General features: G+C 35.3%; 1 protein-coding gene across 6 annotated transcripts in view; it reads right to left on the bottom strand.

The window, feature by feature from the left end:
* The window catches only part of MBD5 (methyl-CpG binding domain protein 5), a 380,468-nt gene that overhangs the window by 52,924 nt on the left and 311,314 nt on the right, over nt 1–16,230 (bottom strand). For all 6 annotated transcript variants that reach the window (XM_081051257.1, XM_081051256.1, XM_081051260.1 and 3 more), the window contains exons 5-8: nt 15,944–16,117; nt 5,227–5,899; nt 1,398–1,500; nt 127–307 (exon numbers count right to left, since the gene is read on the bottom strand). In XM_081051257.1, coding sequence (XP_080907383.1) covers nt 127–307; nt 1,398–1,500; nt 5,227–5,339 — 397 coding nt within the window. In that variant the 5' untranslated portion in view covers nt 5,340–5,899; nt 15,944–16,117. The remainder of the gene's footprint in view (nt 1–126; nt 308–1,397; nt 1,501–5,226; nt 5,900–15,943; nt 16,118–16,230) is intronic.

The raw sequence follows: 16,230 nt of genomic DNA, 5'->3' as shown, positions 1-16,230 counted from the left end.
TTAAAAGGCCTGTGCATGTTTGAAGAGTGAACTTGGAAAATGCTTGGCAAAGTGATTTCTCATGACTCCTTCCCTAGGAGAGGAGTGTGGGAGGACAATTCCTAAACCCTTCCCTGTATTACATACTTGTTCCTCCTCCGGGACTGGTGAGCACCAGAGAAGGATGTGGGGCTTCCATGCTTTTATGAAGTGTGGCCACCGCAATGATTTTTCTTTTGTGTATGCATAGCTTTGTGACATCTTCATCTGCTTTCACATCTTCTGCAGTCCTCTGTTTCACAGCAGCTCCCGGATCAAAATTAAACACCTGGAAAAACGACACCCTTTGTTTAGAATATGTTTGTGAAAGCACTAAATTAAAAGATGCTTTGTTAAAAAAACACTTTGTGCGTAGATTAAGCCATAAATTGAAATAAAACTTTCGCACGTTTTTAAATTTAAGAAAAGCGACTTTATATAACTTAATAAATCTGCTGAACTCATGGTTTTTAGTGGCAAAGTAAATAATGAAAATTATCCTAACCCTAAAATAGCCAAGATAAATCTATGGAAAGGTATATTATCTGATAATGTTCCCAATTCTAGATGCTTCCTGATGTTTTAACAATATAAAAATAGATGAAATACAGTTTCAAAATGCTAAAAGCTGACATTTCTATGTGCCAAGTTTTTCTTTGGCTTTATTTTACTTCTATATTACCTTTTCACCTACTGAAAATAATCTATTTCTCTAATTTTAAAAAAGTCTTATTTATTGTGTATATGTATGTGAGCTGTTTCAAAAGCCTCCCCCCTTTTTTTGTGGGATGAGGTGACACACAAATAAAAAGGAAAAAGATGTTTATTAATCCTAGTTCTAAAATTAGCACTATAATAGATATTCAGAGAACAATGACCTGTTTCTACATAGTAAGTAATATTTTATCATTTAAAATGATTTTACCTTCTATATTGCAAAGGAGCAAAACAGTTTCATGTTTTGGCTAGGAGGGTTCAGCTTTGTGATTTTAGAAACATTGTGGCAGATTTATTACACCAATGCTAAAAATAGCATTGCAGATTGAGCAGTTAAAAGTAGGGAAAAATATTGCACTATTAAATGGTGAGCATAGATATAACTGTAATATAAAGGTGCAAAAGAGGTTATAATGAAACATTTAATATGAATATAGGTTTGTCACCTTTGAAAATGACTGGGATTTGAACTATCTTCCATAATCATTAAGCATTCCAAAATGCATGCAAAAAGATATCTAACGAGATAAAGACTTTAAAATGCACATGTGATTGAAGAAGTAACATAAAAATGAAATGCCAAATGAGAAAAGCAAACATACAAAACACCTAAAAAAAAACAAACACAAAAACTACTGGTAGATCTGTTGTGAAATGGTTACCTTGGGAAGAATAAGAGGACATTCCAAGCCACACTTGCATGTTCCGTCAGTAAGCAGGTATGTTTTAACCTGCTCCAAGCAAGATAACAAAGACCCACTGGGACTGTAAAAATAGTTTAACAAAACATCAGGAAATAATTCTGACTGCATATAGTATATGAAAAAAGCCATAATTTATAGTCTTACTGTCTTTCACAGAATAATATTTTCCTACTAAGGAAAAGCATTTTCTTTGTCAATATTATGTTAGTTACTAAATTATAGCCTTTAGCCTTATTGCTCTTTCTTTTGAACCAAAATATTTCTCAGAAAAATACAGATCTTCATAGAAAACTAAATAAAAGTATTTTGAAAACCAAGGGTAGACTAGGATGGGGAAAATGCTATTTTTAAGAAAGGACAGAAGCAGGCCAGAAAGGAATAAGAAAACTACCTGAAAGTAAATCGTTACCATTTTAAACCAGAAAATCTACTCTTAAAATTGTTTGAGGAAAAACTGAAACTTAGGACCACATTGGAGTTCAAACCAGAAATTTGGTAAGTGTACATACAGGTGGAGCTAGCAGGTTCTTTCCTTTAATCTTGAAGTCTAGAACCAAATTATCTCTATGTATAAATAGATTTCTCTTTTTTCTCCCTCATCAGTGTGTTTCTTTGAAGATAGATCAGTGTGGCCCAACTCAGGTTACACTGAAGAGCCAAACCTTACTGACAAAAAGAGAGGAGCCATGCAGAGATGACAAAGGATGGGGAACTCGCGTGCAAATAGTGTTTTAGGTGGCAGAAAGGTGCTTCGCAAGTCTTCTGGCTGGAAATAGACAGTGCTCTCAATGTGGTTACTCTCTGGGTCACAACAGTATGCTATGCGAATACTGAGCAAATTCAAGTCTACAGATTAGGCACTAATTCAGATGACAGGATAAGTCTTTTATTTTTATTTATAATGAGGGTTAGTTTAGAATGGGCAATTTGCATTTTAGGACTTTTATTATTAAAATATTGATTTTTACAATCTTGAAAATTATCATATAGTTCTCATTCAAGAACATCTTTTATTTGTAACTATTCACCAAAACCTTCACTTAAGCCTTCTGATCAAATTGGATTTGACCAGAAATAATACTCCCCATTTCGTATACAAAGCATTACACTACTAGGGGTAGACTATTCTGCTCCTATAAAAACACAGGTAGTAGTTTTGCATCTATGAACAAACCAGCTTTAAAATGGTTCTATGAATTGGCAGTTCATATTTTATTTATGGATGACCATATCAGTGATTTATGCTTGTAGAAAATCTCAATGAAAATCTTCAACTTTGTCAACACACTCACTCATTTATTTATGCCAACAAATTTTTTCAGACGACAAGTAAAGACTAATAATTTCCATATTATAGACTTCAGTTCCACCTTGGTGGCAGGAGCCAGATGTTTTTGGGGGTCTGCTAATTTAAATGACACAAAATTATCAAATAGCTATCATGTGAAGAATTCACGAGTTTTGTGAAAAACTGTCTAACATTTTACAGTTAAAGAAAGTGTACAGACTGAGTCCTAGAGGAGTTTAATTGTAAAATTAAACACGAAGACAAAAGTTTCTGAATTCTATGAGTACTCTACTCCAGACACTTTAAAAGTAGTTCTTCTCAGTCAGTCAGTCGGGTTCATTCCTTCAGTTGTACCTGTTAATTAACTTTTGGGAGTAATAATTAATGTAAAAGATAGTTACAAGTCTTATGGCATAAAGCTGAGAAGATTGGAAACAGGTGGGAAATTTAATGTGCAGCCTCAAGGCCTCCCCGAGGCAGGAGGCACCTGGAGACTACCCTTACATTACCGGCAGACAGCACTCTGAGACGAGAGCTGTGCAAGGAGGGCTCGACTCCTACTTATGTTCACGTCGTGATGTAACTAGTTATGTACAAACCAATCCAACCCATGCAGGCCTAATTTAATGGATGGTATTTTTTCTTATCTGGCAAAGTTAGTTTCCAAAATTCGTCATGTATGGACTCGGATTTGGAGAACTCACACTCATAGGGAGTCAAGTCTACCTAGACTTGGAAAATCACGAACAAGATAACTGACAGATGCCCAGACTTGACTTGGTTTAACTTAATTTTCAGCAGTCTGAAAACCGGATTTATCTTTCATAGAGATAAAGACGAAGTAAAAAAAAAAAATTAAATGACCAAGATTTTAGAGTCATTTGCTCTAAGCTGAATGTACGTTTGCTCCAAGCTGAATGTACATTTGCTCCTTACAGACTAGAGCAATCATAAATACGGACAATAACACTGATATCTTGGTATATTATGTTAACAACAAAGTAAGTCTGGCATTTAACAGCGTTGGCAATACCGTGTTTCCCTGAAAATAAGACCTAGCCAGACAATCGGGTCTCATACGTCTTGGAGCAAAAATTAATATAAGACCCGGTCTTATATAAGACCGGGTAGTATAATATAACATTATAATAATATAATATAATATAATATAATATAATATAATATAATATAATATAATATAATATAATATAATGTAATACCAGGTCTTATATTAATTTTTGTTACAAAAGACCATTAGAGCTGATTGTCCAGCTAGGTCTTATTTTCAGGGAAACAGGGTAGGAATACTTTGAAAAAGGTACCCCACGTGCACATCTTATCTACTGGGGGACAACTCCACATTTCCTGCTTTCTTATCCCTTCACTCCCATTAATATAGAGCACATTTTTAATATTACAGAAACAAAAAACGAATGTGCAAAAGAGTTTCAACTGGTAATTAAGTTTACCTCAAGAAACACCTTACACGAAACAAACCCAGGATAAAATCTGAACTGACTCTTGAGTTGTTATGGCATGAAATCATTTGTGTTTATATAATGGAAAATAGTTCATTCATACAAGTACATCTTTGCACAAATGGAGAATTCCATTGAGCAGAGATATGAAGAAACCACACTGAAAGTAATAACACTAATGTAATGATGCAATGTGGTATCTTTTAAAAAAGATCTAAGTCTATTTATAACAGTTTATTACATCACAAAGAAAGATTTATGGCATCCTAATTTTTTATATACTTACTGATAAACCACAAAGTGAGGAACTTAGATGTCAATTACTTAGTAATAAGACCGAAACTTCTTGCGAACAGTTGTTATTCCCCTCAGCTTGTTCTACAAGGAATACATGCCATACAAATTTAAAAGAGCAGGTAATTCCATTTTATTTGTATGATTTTTATGTGTGAGACGAAGCGCCATCTCTACCGTGACTTTCTCTTTTACCATTACATTCAGGGAAAAGATTAAAAACTGCACAGAAAAAAGTAGGGAAATTATTTTTACTTAATATTAGACATTAAGAAGTCTAATAATTAAAACTCTGTAGCGATAAAAACACTCAACCTTACATCAGAAAAGCCAAGTGAAGCACTATGAAGGAGAGAATAGCAGTGTGAGGAGACACTGGGTCTATTTCCAGGATTTTACATTTTCCTGTGAATGTGGTAATGATGCCTATGTGTTTCTTTTACAAATCTTCATATTTTTCTTTATCCTTGTTACAGAGAGAGCAGAATGACACCTTAGCGAAACACAAGTAATGCATAAAAATTCTCTTGTAACCTAAGGCAATTTTACATTGCAAAATAGTACAGAATAAAAAACACTTGAATATTTCTAGCACAAAGATCATTTATCCAAATTTATGTGAGGTGGTGTCAGTCATGATATTTTGCTCCCTCAGAGGAACAGACTCGACCTCGTTAATTTTGGGACTGCGAACTGGGAGGTAGCACAGGTGCTAATCAGGGCTCACCTGACATACAGCACTCCATTGTGATCCACTCGGCGCTGCCAACCCACAGGAACCTGGATCGCTGGAAGGCCTCCATCCTTGTTCCCTCCGTCACACTCCTTGCCTCCATTCATTTTCTGTGTCTGCTTGGGACTCTCCAAAGATATCAGCAATAAGATGATATCCTTATATTACAGGGCATGATGGCCTTCAAAAATGGCCAATGCAGCGCAGTGGTTCCCAGACTGTACAAAATGCATTGGGAAGCTTCAGCTCAGTTGGGAACCAAGTCCTTGAAATCTGCCATTGTGGAAAAAATCAGTTTCCCATTATAATCTACCTTAAATAATGAATATTTAATTCTTAAGGATGGTCTACATAGATAAAAAGGAGTGCTTATGACTAAGGAAAATCATATTCACCAATGCTGGTACCTGTCTGAAGTGGGGTAAGGGAGGAGAGTAAAGTTTTTAGTTCAACATTTGTCTTGAACCTTGATGTTGGACTAAAATAATCTCTATTGTTTAGAAACCGGTCTCATTTTTACAGTGTGAGTCGGTTAATATTTCCAGGTACTACCCGCCTTTATAGGCCACATTCTTTAAACTTTCTCTTCATCTTCCAATCAGAATCCAAGATGTTGCAGGTTGGATCATCTGATGTTTTCATGTCTTCAAAATTCCAATAATGTAGCCTGAAACATATGTAAATATGTAAACTGCATATTAATGTTGAAAAACTGGGAATCTGCACACTTTTAAAAACTGAATAAACTGTTAAGTGTACCAAACCACTTTGATATCTTCTGTCATCAAAAATCACGTGACAAATTCAACTTGTTTCCTTCTAACTTGACCCACTTACTCCAGTTAAACCAATTAGCTTGCTCTTCACCACATGCAACTTTCTAATTATTAGAGATAGGCCCACAACTATAGCATCTCAAACACACACACACACACACACACACACACACACACACCTTCCTTCTAACTCACAATAAAAATATATCAAAACCTCTTATGACCTGACAATTGGAAAGTTATGTATTAACCCAATCACATTTAGTTACTTCTTAATTCTACATACCCTCATGACTTACTTTTCTAATCAGCATATTAGTCTAAAGAAGAAAAAGTTTTTTTTTTTAAAGAAAAATTAAAACGAAAATAACTTATAGTACATTTCCAAATACAGTGAAGATTCCCTCCACTGTTCTTGAATGAGTGGGAATTACTTTAAAATTAAGATTTACAAGCTCCCTTCTATTACGGGGTACTCCCTTCATTCCTTTATTGAGTCACAAAGTACTGTTTGGGGAGGACATATTGGCTTGAAACAGCAGCAGTCAATGCTAGTGTGGAATGCTTATAAGAGGTCATCTTAATGGAACTGTTAAATAAAAAAAGATGGCAAATACATTTTAAAAAAGATTTGGTATGTAATCCTTGCAGAAAATGTTATGTCACAGTTGCTGGCGTTATTGTGGTAAATAAGCCTTTTTATAATCAATTTAATATACATTGTGTGATTACCTTGTGGGTAATCATTCATGAAGATGAATAAAAAACTGTTCAAATGTTATATGAGTGGGACTTATAGTTTGTGAAAAAATTTCCAGTAACAGCATCATCCATAGATTCATAATAATTTACATATCAAACAACTTAGTCAAGTGAAGGTCACATGCTCTCGAAAACTGTTAAATGACTTAAGATTCATATGGAAGTACTAAAACTGTTTCAAAAAATTTAAATAAAAAGTTAATATTTTAAATAATGTTTAAATATGCATATATAACAATCAACAAATTAAACGGTGTAAATAGATATATAACTACTTAATCTACATTCCTAAACGTCTACATACTTAAATTAACCCCAAGCCTTTTTTGGATCTCTTCATTGGGAAAACAGGAGAATGCCTTCTAGTAAAGGGCATCATGTACTCAGGCACACGTCTTATTTGTACGTTTGGCTCTGAGATAGATTAAAGGTATTGTAATGAAGCCTACCAGGTCTGACAATTGAGTTCGTGAACTTGTTGCAACCATGTTGCTAACCGTTTTTTGGTATCAGAGGGATTATTCATTATGAATTTGTACCAACTGGACAAACAGTTAACCAAGTTTACTATTTGGAAGGGCTGAAAAGCTGCGTGAAAAAGTTAGATGGCCTGAACTTTACGCCAACAATTCATGGCTCTTGCATCACGACAAGGCACCAGCTCACACAGCACTGTCTGTGAGGGAGTTTTTAGCCAGTAAACAAATAACTGTATTGGAACATCCTCCTTACTCACCTGATCTGGCCCCCAATGGCTTCTTTCTTTACCCTAAGATAAAGGAAATATTGAAGGAAGACATTTTGATGATATTCAGGACATCAAGGGTAATATGATGACAGCTCTGATGGCCATTCCAGAAAAAGAGTTCTAGAATTGCTCTAAAGGGTGGACTAGGTGCTGGCGCCAGTGCATAGCTTCCCAAGGGGAGGGCTTCGAAGGTGACATTAGTGATAATGTCAGCGATAATCACTAATGACTAATGTGATAATCACTAATGACATAGTGATATTCAGCAATGAGGTGTATAGTACATTTTCTAGGATGAGTTCACGAACTTAATTGTCTGACCTCTTATACTCATTTAGCTGAAAGTCGGGGAACCATGGGTACGGGTGTGGGAAACATTGCCAGGCAATGGGAGAAGCAGCAACAATTTACTGGGAAAAATATGGGGTGTAAAGAAGAGTGCCAAGTACTAATACTCCCAACGGAGTCTCAAGCTGGCAATTTGCATTACTGGGCCCACTCCACTGTGTCTATGCTTCTCACAGAAATGACCCATTTGCAGGCATAATGTCCTATTCTGCCTCCGATTCACTGCATCTTTAACCTTGACTGCTGCTGATCATGTATGGGTTTATTCATATTTCACTCAAGAGTTACTGAGCAGCTACTATGTACTAGGTACTATGTATGCCATGTGCTGTATTATGAAGATGGTAAGACACCACTTTATCAAAAGCCCAGTGTAATGTTTGGCACTAAAGAGCTGCTCCGTGTAGAAGAACAGAAAGGAAAGAGGGAGGGATGGAGAATTAGCAAGGATGGAAAGAACAAGGAAGGATGAATTCCTCTTTCTCAAAGAGTTCCAAAACATGTGGAGTACCCAGTCCTAGTGAAAGATACATGAATATTCTGCCATCGACTTCTGGTTTTGTCAAATAGCAACAGACTCTGACAACTGAACCTGTTTTTTTTTTTTTAATAGTCCCTTTTCATAATCATTTTATTACCTCACTTTTCCTAAAGAAATCTATTCAGTGGTCTCTGATGATTAGATTGGACCAGCTCTCGTTTTCTCTACTTTTGAGTTTTCTGACCATTTGATGTCTTTTCTTTTCTTTCTTTTTTTTCTTTTTTTTGTCAGCCTGCTCTTACATTGACTCCTACTTCCCCGAGACTTGCTGGCTTGCTCCAGGAAGTAATTTGTGGATCTGCCAGATAGTAACAGTGGAGTGATTCCTGCCAAATGTCTCCCTCATATTTCAGATATGGCTGGGTTTTGCTTAGACCAGAAGTTCTCAAAGCATGTTCCTGGGACAAGCGTCGTTATCGTCAATAATGTCTGGCAACTCGTGAGAAATGCACGTTCACAGGCCTGACCCCAGATTTACTGAATTAGAAACCCTGGAGGGCAATCTATTTTGTAACAAGTGCTCTGGGAGATCCTGATGCACACTCAAGTCTGACCCACCGGCTTAGCCTGATGCCCCTGATTCCCTTCCCAGGACACGGCCAGTTTCACGTCGCTACACCTCGCAGGCAGCCGACCCTTTCCTTCCTTTTGTCTGTGGGAGGATCATCCTTTTTGTGCTGATACTACAGCCTTCTAGAGGCAGCTCCATCTTAAGGGCCACAGGACTCTCTCACACAGCAGAGGTCCAGTACCCACACAGTTATCGTTTATTTATCTATAAGTGGCACTAATTTTCTCAACGTTCATTTTGTGAGTTTGGAAAATACAGAGTAGTTTGAAGATGAAAATAAAAATTGAACTGTAATCTTACTGTTGATGGATAACCACTGCAAACATGCACGCACCTTCGTTTGTCATTGTTTTTACAAAATCTTAAAAATAACACATTAAAAAAAGAGTTTCATATAATAAACAATGAACTATGGATCCAAATTGACAGTGTAAACATTTTCTCAGTTATGCTTATTTTTTAAATTAAAGACTTAGAAAACGTTACAGATGAAATTAAATACTATCCCCTCTCCCCACTCCATTTCCCTTTTCAGTTCTAATCCACTCCCTTCCACCCTAAAGGCAAACAGTATCAGGATTTTCGTCTGTATCCTTCCAGGCTACGTTTTCATATGTTTATTCCTCATATGTGTACATATATGTAAATAATATTTGGTATTGTTATATGTGTTTTAAAATTTTACATTAATACTATTAGACATATATATTCTGCAACTTGCTTTTTAAAAGTCAACATTGTTTTGAAAACTCTGTTGAGATATATCGATCTATCTCTGCTGCAGATATATTGATCCAATTCATTAATATTTAATATCTGAACAGCATTTTATCATGATTATACAGCTAACTATTCATCTGTTGGTATATCAATCATATTAATGTTTGGTTGTAGGGTCTGCACATTTTCAACTTCACAGGCATTGCCAAATTACTCTTTAAAGTAGTTGTACTAATTCCAGGTTTTTTTCTATGTATAAATGTGTCTTTTTCCTTTAAATATTGAGTCATTACCACTTGGTACTTTATTTTTGCCATGAGCATTTTATTATGGCAGTAAATATTTTCCCAAAATATGGCTTTTACTTGCTGGTTAGAATTTTCTTGGACAGGTGTATATAATTTATTTAATTATATAAATTTTTCTCCTAAATTCTCACCATTACAAATAAATCTGAGATAAATATTCCTGTACATAAACTATGGCCATTTTGATAATTCACTTAGAATTATTTGTTAAAATAGAATTGCATAATTTTATGGCCCTTCATAATTTTCTTACAGTGCCAGAAGGGTGGTTTTAAGAAAGCATTTCATGCCATATTTCTCAACGTTTGAAACCCATGCACGCCCTCTTTTGCTAAATATTAAAATCTATTCTTCATGCCTCCAAGATTCTGATAACTTTATCTTCTATATAGACCAATCATTCAAGATTTAGTTAAGCTTTATTTTTATACTTTGTATTATAAAAACAAGTTTCTCCTCTTTTCCAATTTTTATAAATTTAACATAAAAAGCTACATATCTATAATATTTTCTAGTCACCTCTTCTATAGGCTCCATTATGACCAAACTTAGTTATATGGTCTGGTTTAAACCCAATAGACACTGGTTAAAACAGAAATGATATTGTGATATGAAAGATACCTCCATTTCACTAATATTCTGGATCAAGAATAAACCTTACACTTAGGACATAATTTAAATTTATTTTACAAACAGTTTTGGTAATAATAATGAAATTCAAAAAAGTGGTGTGTGTGTGTGCACGCGCGTACGTGTGTGTGCGCGTTTGTGTTCTAAGGACAATATATGTCACAATTCTACCAATATTTTCATTTTCCTGCTTCCTTACTTCCTTAATATGCAAATTAGTCAATGAGAACTGGCTTTTGGTAAATTGAATTTTAGTAACTTGATTTATTTCTTTTCATTGGCTTTTTCTGACCGTAAAGAATTCTAATTAAATGTCACCTCTTCAAAGAGACTTCATTGTAAACCCCAGGTACTCTCTCTCACTTTGTTAATTCACTGGTCTCTCTAGTATCTAGTTTTTTAAATCATTTATTTGTCTGTTTATTTACTATGTCTCCTCACAAGAATTTAAACTCCCTTAGGGTAGGAATCTTGTCTCTCTAGGACCTCCCTATATTCTCAGTTTCTGGTATAGGACACCTGGCCTATAGTAGATACTTAAATACTTCTTGAAGTCTATGCATATTCTAGTTAGTCAACATAATTTTATATTCTGATTTTTACCATGTAGGCTTATAAATTTTTAGCAACACATGTTTAAAATGAAGGAGGTTTTTAAAAGAAGCCAATAGAAACCAATGCGTATGTATTTTGACAAAATATACAATGGATTTTTTGCTCTAGATTTATCCTGAATGATCTCATAATCTTTGAGTGATAATTGTGTACAAAAGTACAATAGAGCTTCTAAGAAAATTAATAATGTTAACTTCATATTTTATTTGTAAAGTGCATCAGAGTTTTATTTAAGTGGTATATATAAGACATTTTAATTGAATTACTAAAGAAAGCAGTAAAATAAATGGAACAGTATGAAAATTAAAATTAATGCAATAGACCTTTTTTCTCAATCTGCTTTACTGAGAATGTTGTCAACCTAAGAATAAACTCTCTATGCAGTATTAATATAGATTTTAAAAGTTACATTACAAAATACCATGAAGACTAAATATCAGAAAATATGACATCACGAAAATAGGTAAGCAGATATTCTTCATAAATCTTCTTGAATAACATCAAACATAATAAATTATCTGAATAACGTTGCACAAACTTAATTAATGGTAAAAATAATGAATCAACTTTTGAATCATGTGATATGAGTAAATTCTATGAAAATGTTTATAATGGCATCACAGATTGATCTTGTGCTCAGTGGGGTTATTTAAATACACTGTAGCAGAGAATGAATACCCGATGAATTATCGATTCATCAAGGTGAGACTATGCAAATTAGGCAAAACACCAATATTTAATATCTTATATAAATCGAAATCATCATTTATACTTTTTAATACTACCATTATAAACTTAGCTCATGAAATATTTAAAGTTAAATAAGAAGTCCACTCCATTCCTACATTTGCAAGAGTGAACGCCTCATGTTCTGCAATTGAGAACAAGTTTCACATAAAACCTACCTCTATACTTAAATTCCAAAACAATACGTACACATAACAGGTACTACTGGCTTAAAAAAACATCAGCGTTAGCATTTTAGAGAGTAATATTGAGTGGCCACAACATAATTATCATTTGATTGGGTAATAAATGGGTATACTCATAATCTTTCTATCATTATTAAATTATGCTTGTTAGAGTAACCCTAAATGACATTTTCCCTTTTCAATTACCTTTCACCCATATATCATTTATTCAGACAGTTCCTTCATAGCATTTGGCCAGTGCCCTCCATCCAACTTCCCATGTTTCACCTTTCAGCTATTTATGCAAGCTATGCACTTTTACTTATAAGCATACTTATCTTCTTAGCAGTTATATCTTCTTCCATTAAAAACAAACAAACAAAAAAACCTTCCAATAGATCAGTCCCATTTTCAGCCTGGTTATTATTTTCATTTGGTTCTTATCTTCACTGTGCAGCCACCTGTTCCAAAACATACCTCTCACGTATGGTCTTTGTAAGAGACCGAATCTCGGCCAGGCTCTCCTTACTCACTCCAAACTACGCCCTGCACATTTACGTTTGTTTTACACAGTTGTATCAGGATACCTTAAACAAAACTTTCCTGCCCTGATCACCGAAGCTCTCTAGTTCTAGATATCCTTGTCCTTTCATTGCACAAGAGTGTAAAAGTTTACAACCTGTACAAGAGGGATCACATTCAGGTAAAAAGGCTACATTATTTTCACAAACTCTGAAGGTATGGGGACAGGCTCCTGGGTCTCAGGCTAGTCTCAGGGTCAAGGTAACAAGCATGCTGGTCTATGTGCATCTGTGGTCTGGATGATTATTTATACCAGGCCATTTCTTGCTACCAAAGTTCAGCAACTCACACATTCTCGTTACATAGAAGCCTTCCAATGACCAAACGCTGAGTATAGCAGAACTGCAATGGCCACAAATATTTTGTAGCTCCTGCCCTCAGGAAATGGAATTTATAACTCTACACCTTGCGTTGGGGCTGGCCTTGTGATTTGCTTTGACCAATGGAACATGATGATGTGACACTGATCAAGTTGAGATTGAACTGTAAAAGAGCTTCCATCTTTTACTCTTGCTTTTTGTAATGCCACCGTCACATGGACTGCTGAGCTAGCCACCATGAGGACGACAGACCAGGTGGAGAGAGAGAAGTGGAGCTGGTCTAGCAGGTCCAGCTGAGGCCCCAGACATGTAAGTCAGCCCAGCCAACCCTGCCAACCCATACAATCATGGGTACTATTTCAAATAGCGAAAAACGATTCTGGAAATGAACTGAAAGTCTAAAATACGGTCTTATTTAAGACCACACTGAGAAGCTATGTAGCTCTACTCATGTAGCTCTACTCTTTAATAGCTCTTGACCTCGGGCAAATTTTAAACTTCGTTTCCTTGTAAAATGGAGATTATAGTCGTATAGAATTCTTCTGGGGACATAATATGTTAAAAGTCTTAAATCAGTATCTAGCACATCACAAATATCCACATTGTTATTATTTATATATAGCTGTTAAAATCATGTTATAGAAAATGTAATAGCACTGGGAAAGGTCCATGATACTGTCAGCTGAAAAAAAACCCCACAGAGTTGCATGTATAATTATAAATCTTCATTTACAAAAATGCTACTACATATGTAAATATAAGAAAAGAATAACACTATCCTCTCAGTGATTGGATATCTGGGTATTAAGAACATGAGTGATTTCTATTTTTTTTCATTGCTTTTCTGTAGTCTCAAAATTTTCTATAATAACGTATTGGCTCTATAATCAGAAAAAAAATTATTTCCCAAAACTTAAATGTTACATTTATAGAATAGCTAATTATCTTCCTGATCCTCAAAAACATCAGGGAAGCTTTTTATTGGAAACAGTTATAAGCTATGTGCCTAGTATTATGCTATTATTTCTCTTTCTGTTTTAGCTAAGTACAGAAAAATATGTGAAGAGTCAGAAAGAATACTGCATGAACCTTGATGATCTAAAAACTAGAGAGAAAAATCAAGGCTCTCTCCTTGACTGGTTCTAAAATGCCTCAGGGTGTCAGTCTTAGATGACCATCCCCCATGCCAACCCTCCTGTTTTCACTAAACCAACACCTATTTATCTCAGTTTAAATGTCACTTCCTAAGAGGCCTTCCCGGTTTCCCTAATCACCATATGGCTTTCCAAGTCTAAATGGGGTTCCCCCTGGAATCTCCCCATACAATATCCAGTACTTCACATACATTACTATACATCATTGAGCTTTCTCTCTGTCCTTGCTATCCTACATGACTGCAAAGAAAAACCTACGGAGACAGTTAACTTCAAGTTAAAGTTTCCCTCTGTGCCTTTAAAAATATAAGAAAGTGAAAAGTGAGGGTCTGTATGCATATGTAGAAAATGATTAGTATTCATTTTACCTTCTTAACATTCACAAAAAGTGAATAATCACCAGCTCTCAAACACATATCCTTAATAGAACATTTAGAGAACGGTTTCAAAGTATAGTAATACAACAGAACATCTATGAACTAAATGATAAATTCACTATAATTCTGAGGGAAAAAACAGTTTATAATTTATTTCTATATTTAGGCACCAGGATAGTTTGCTATTTTTGCTTTTCTATATTACAGTAATTTTTTCTCATAGGGAATATTTAGAAAAATTACTTGCCTGCATTAATCTATTTAAGAGTACAGTAAGCAAGTTTAAGGGATAATTTCCACATCTTATCTGTGCATTGCTGGTATTTTGGCTACTCAAAGTGTGTTCAATGTATTTGTATATAGGTTAAATCATCGTTGAAAAATGATGTACATCAATATCGTTTTTCCCCAAAACTGTACTAAGAATGAAACAATTGTGAATTATGCCCATTTGCAGTTGTACAATATAATGAAACAACTAATATTTATACACTCTTACTATAAAAATGTTTAGCATTCTTCAATTTACCTGGCAGTGGATGTCAAGTTTCTACTTGGAGTAATCAGTTCTGTATAGAGGTAATGGTACCCCCAGTAACCTTGAAAATCAGGTTACTCTGCAAGTGAAAATAGGACAATTCCTTACCCGGTGAAGAAACCCCCCACAGACATTGTCTCTAAATCTGTATCAATATCTAGGAACACTTAAGTCTGATCACCGTCTCCAGCAAACGTAATTAAATGTAAATGATAACTAAAGTCTAATAAATTGTCTGATAAGGTCTTCCAAGATGCAACAGGAGGACGATCATCTCTGTGCGGATTCTAGAAAGGTGAGCCCAAAGCGTACAATCGCTAAGCTCAGTGAAATAACTGATCGTTTACTGGGTCTATGTAGCTCACTCATCAGTCACAAAATGAGTTAAGTAGTAATACCTTGTATTGTTTCCTGGTGTCCTATCAAATGTCTCAGTGAGATTCCATTTAGCATTTAATTGCTCACTGGACCGCAGAAGGAGGCAGAGAAAATGCAGCAGCAGCCAAAGAAATCTTAGGCAAAAGTACTCAGGTTGGAGAGGAAAGGAGTTTCAATATCAGCAAACCAGGCGCAGAGTATTTTAGAGAACATGCTGAGGAAAAGCAAAACTGGTAGAAAATAAATTCTTCAGTTTAACCAATAGGTAAGCAAACTATAGGACCAAGTTACAAACAGCACAGGACATGGGGCCAAATCCCACCTGGAGAAGTGTTTGGCTTGTACACAGCTTGAGAATAATAACAAAAGCGAATTAGTTGACAATATTTAAACCAAAATATTTCACATGAAAACGTTCATTTCCTGCTTTACCTGAGAAACTGGACAATGTGGTAACACTAGGTCAACATTCCTGTCTTGTAACAATTATCTGGAGCAGAGCAGTGGCTGCTCCTTCAGAAAGGACTCGGCTCTCCAGGTCAATGCAGTGGCTTCCTGCTTCATTCCCACCAGCCTGGCCTCTGTAGGCACTTGGGTTTCCAACCTCTGGAACAGAAAGGACCTTGAGGTAAGGCTTGAAGGATTCACTTTAGCCCTTGACAAGAGGTACAACTTATTATTTTTTTTCTAATGATCACTTCATTTGCACTTCACAAGAG

The sequence above is a fragment of the Rhinolophus hipposideros genome (assembly GCF_964194185.1).
Source record: "Rhinolophus hipposideros genome assembly, chromosome: 6".
NCBI classification, from domain to species: Eukaryota; Metazoa; Chordata; class Mammalia; order Chiroptera; family Rhinolophidae; genus Rhinolophus; species Rhinolophus hipposideros.
This window is presented reverse-complemented; position numbering and strand designations above follow the sequence as displayed.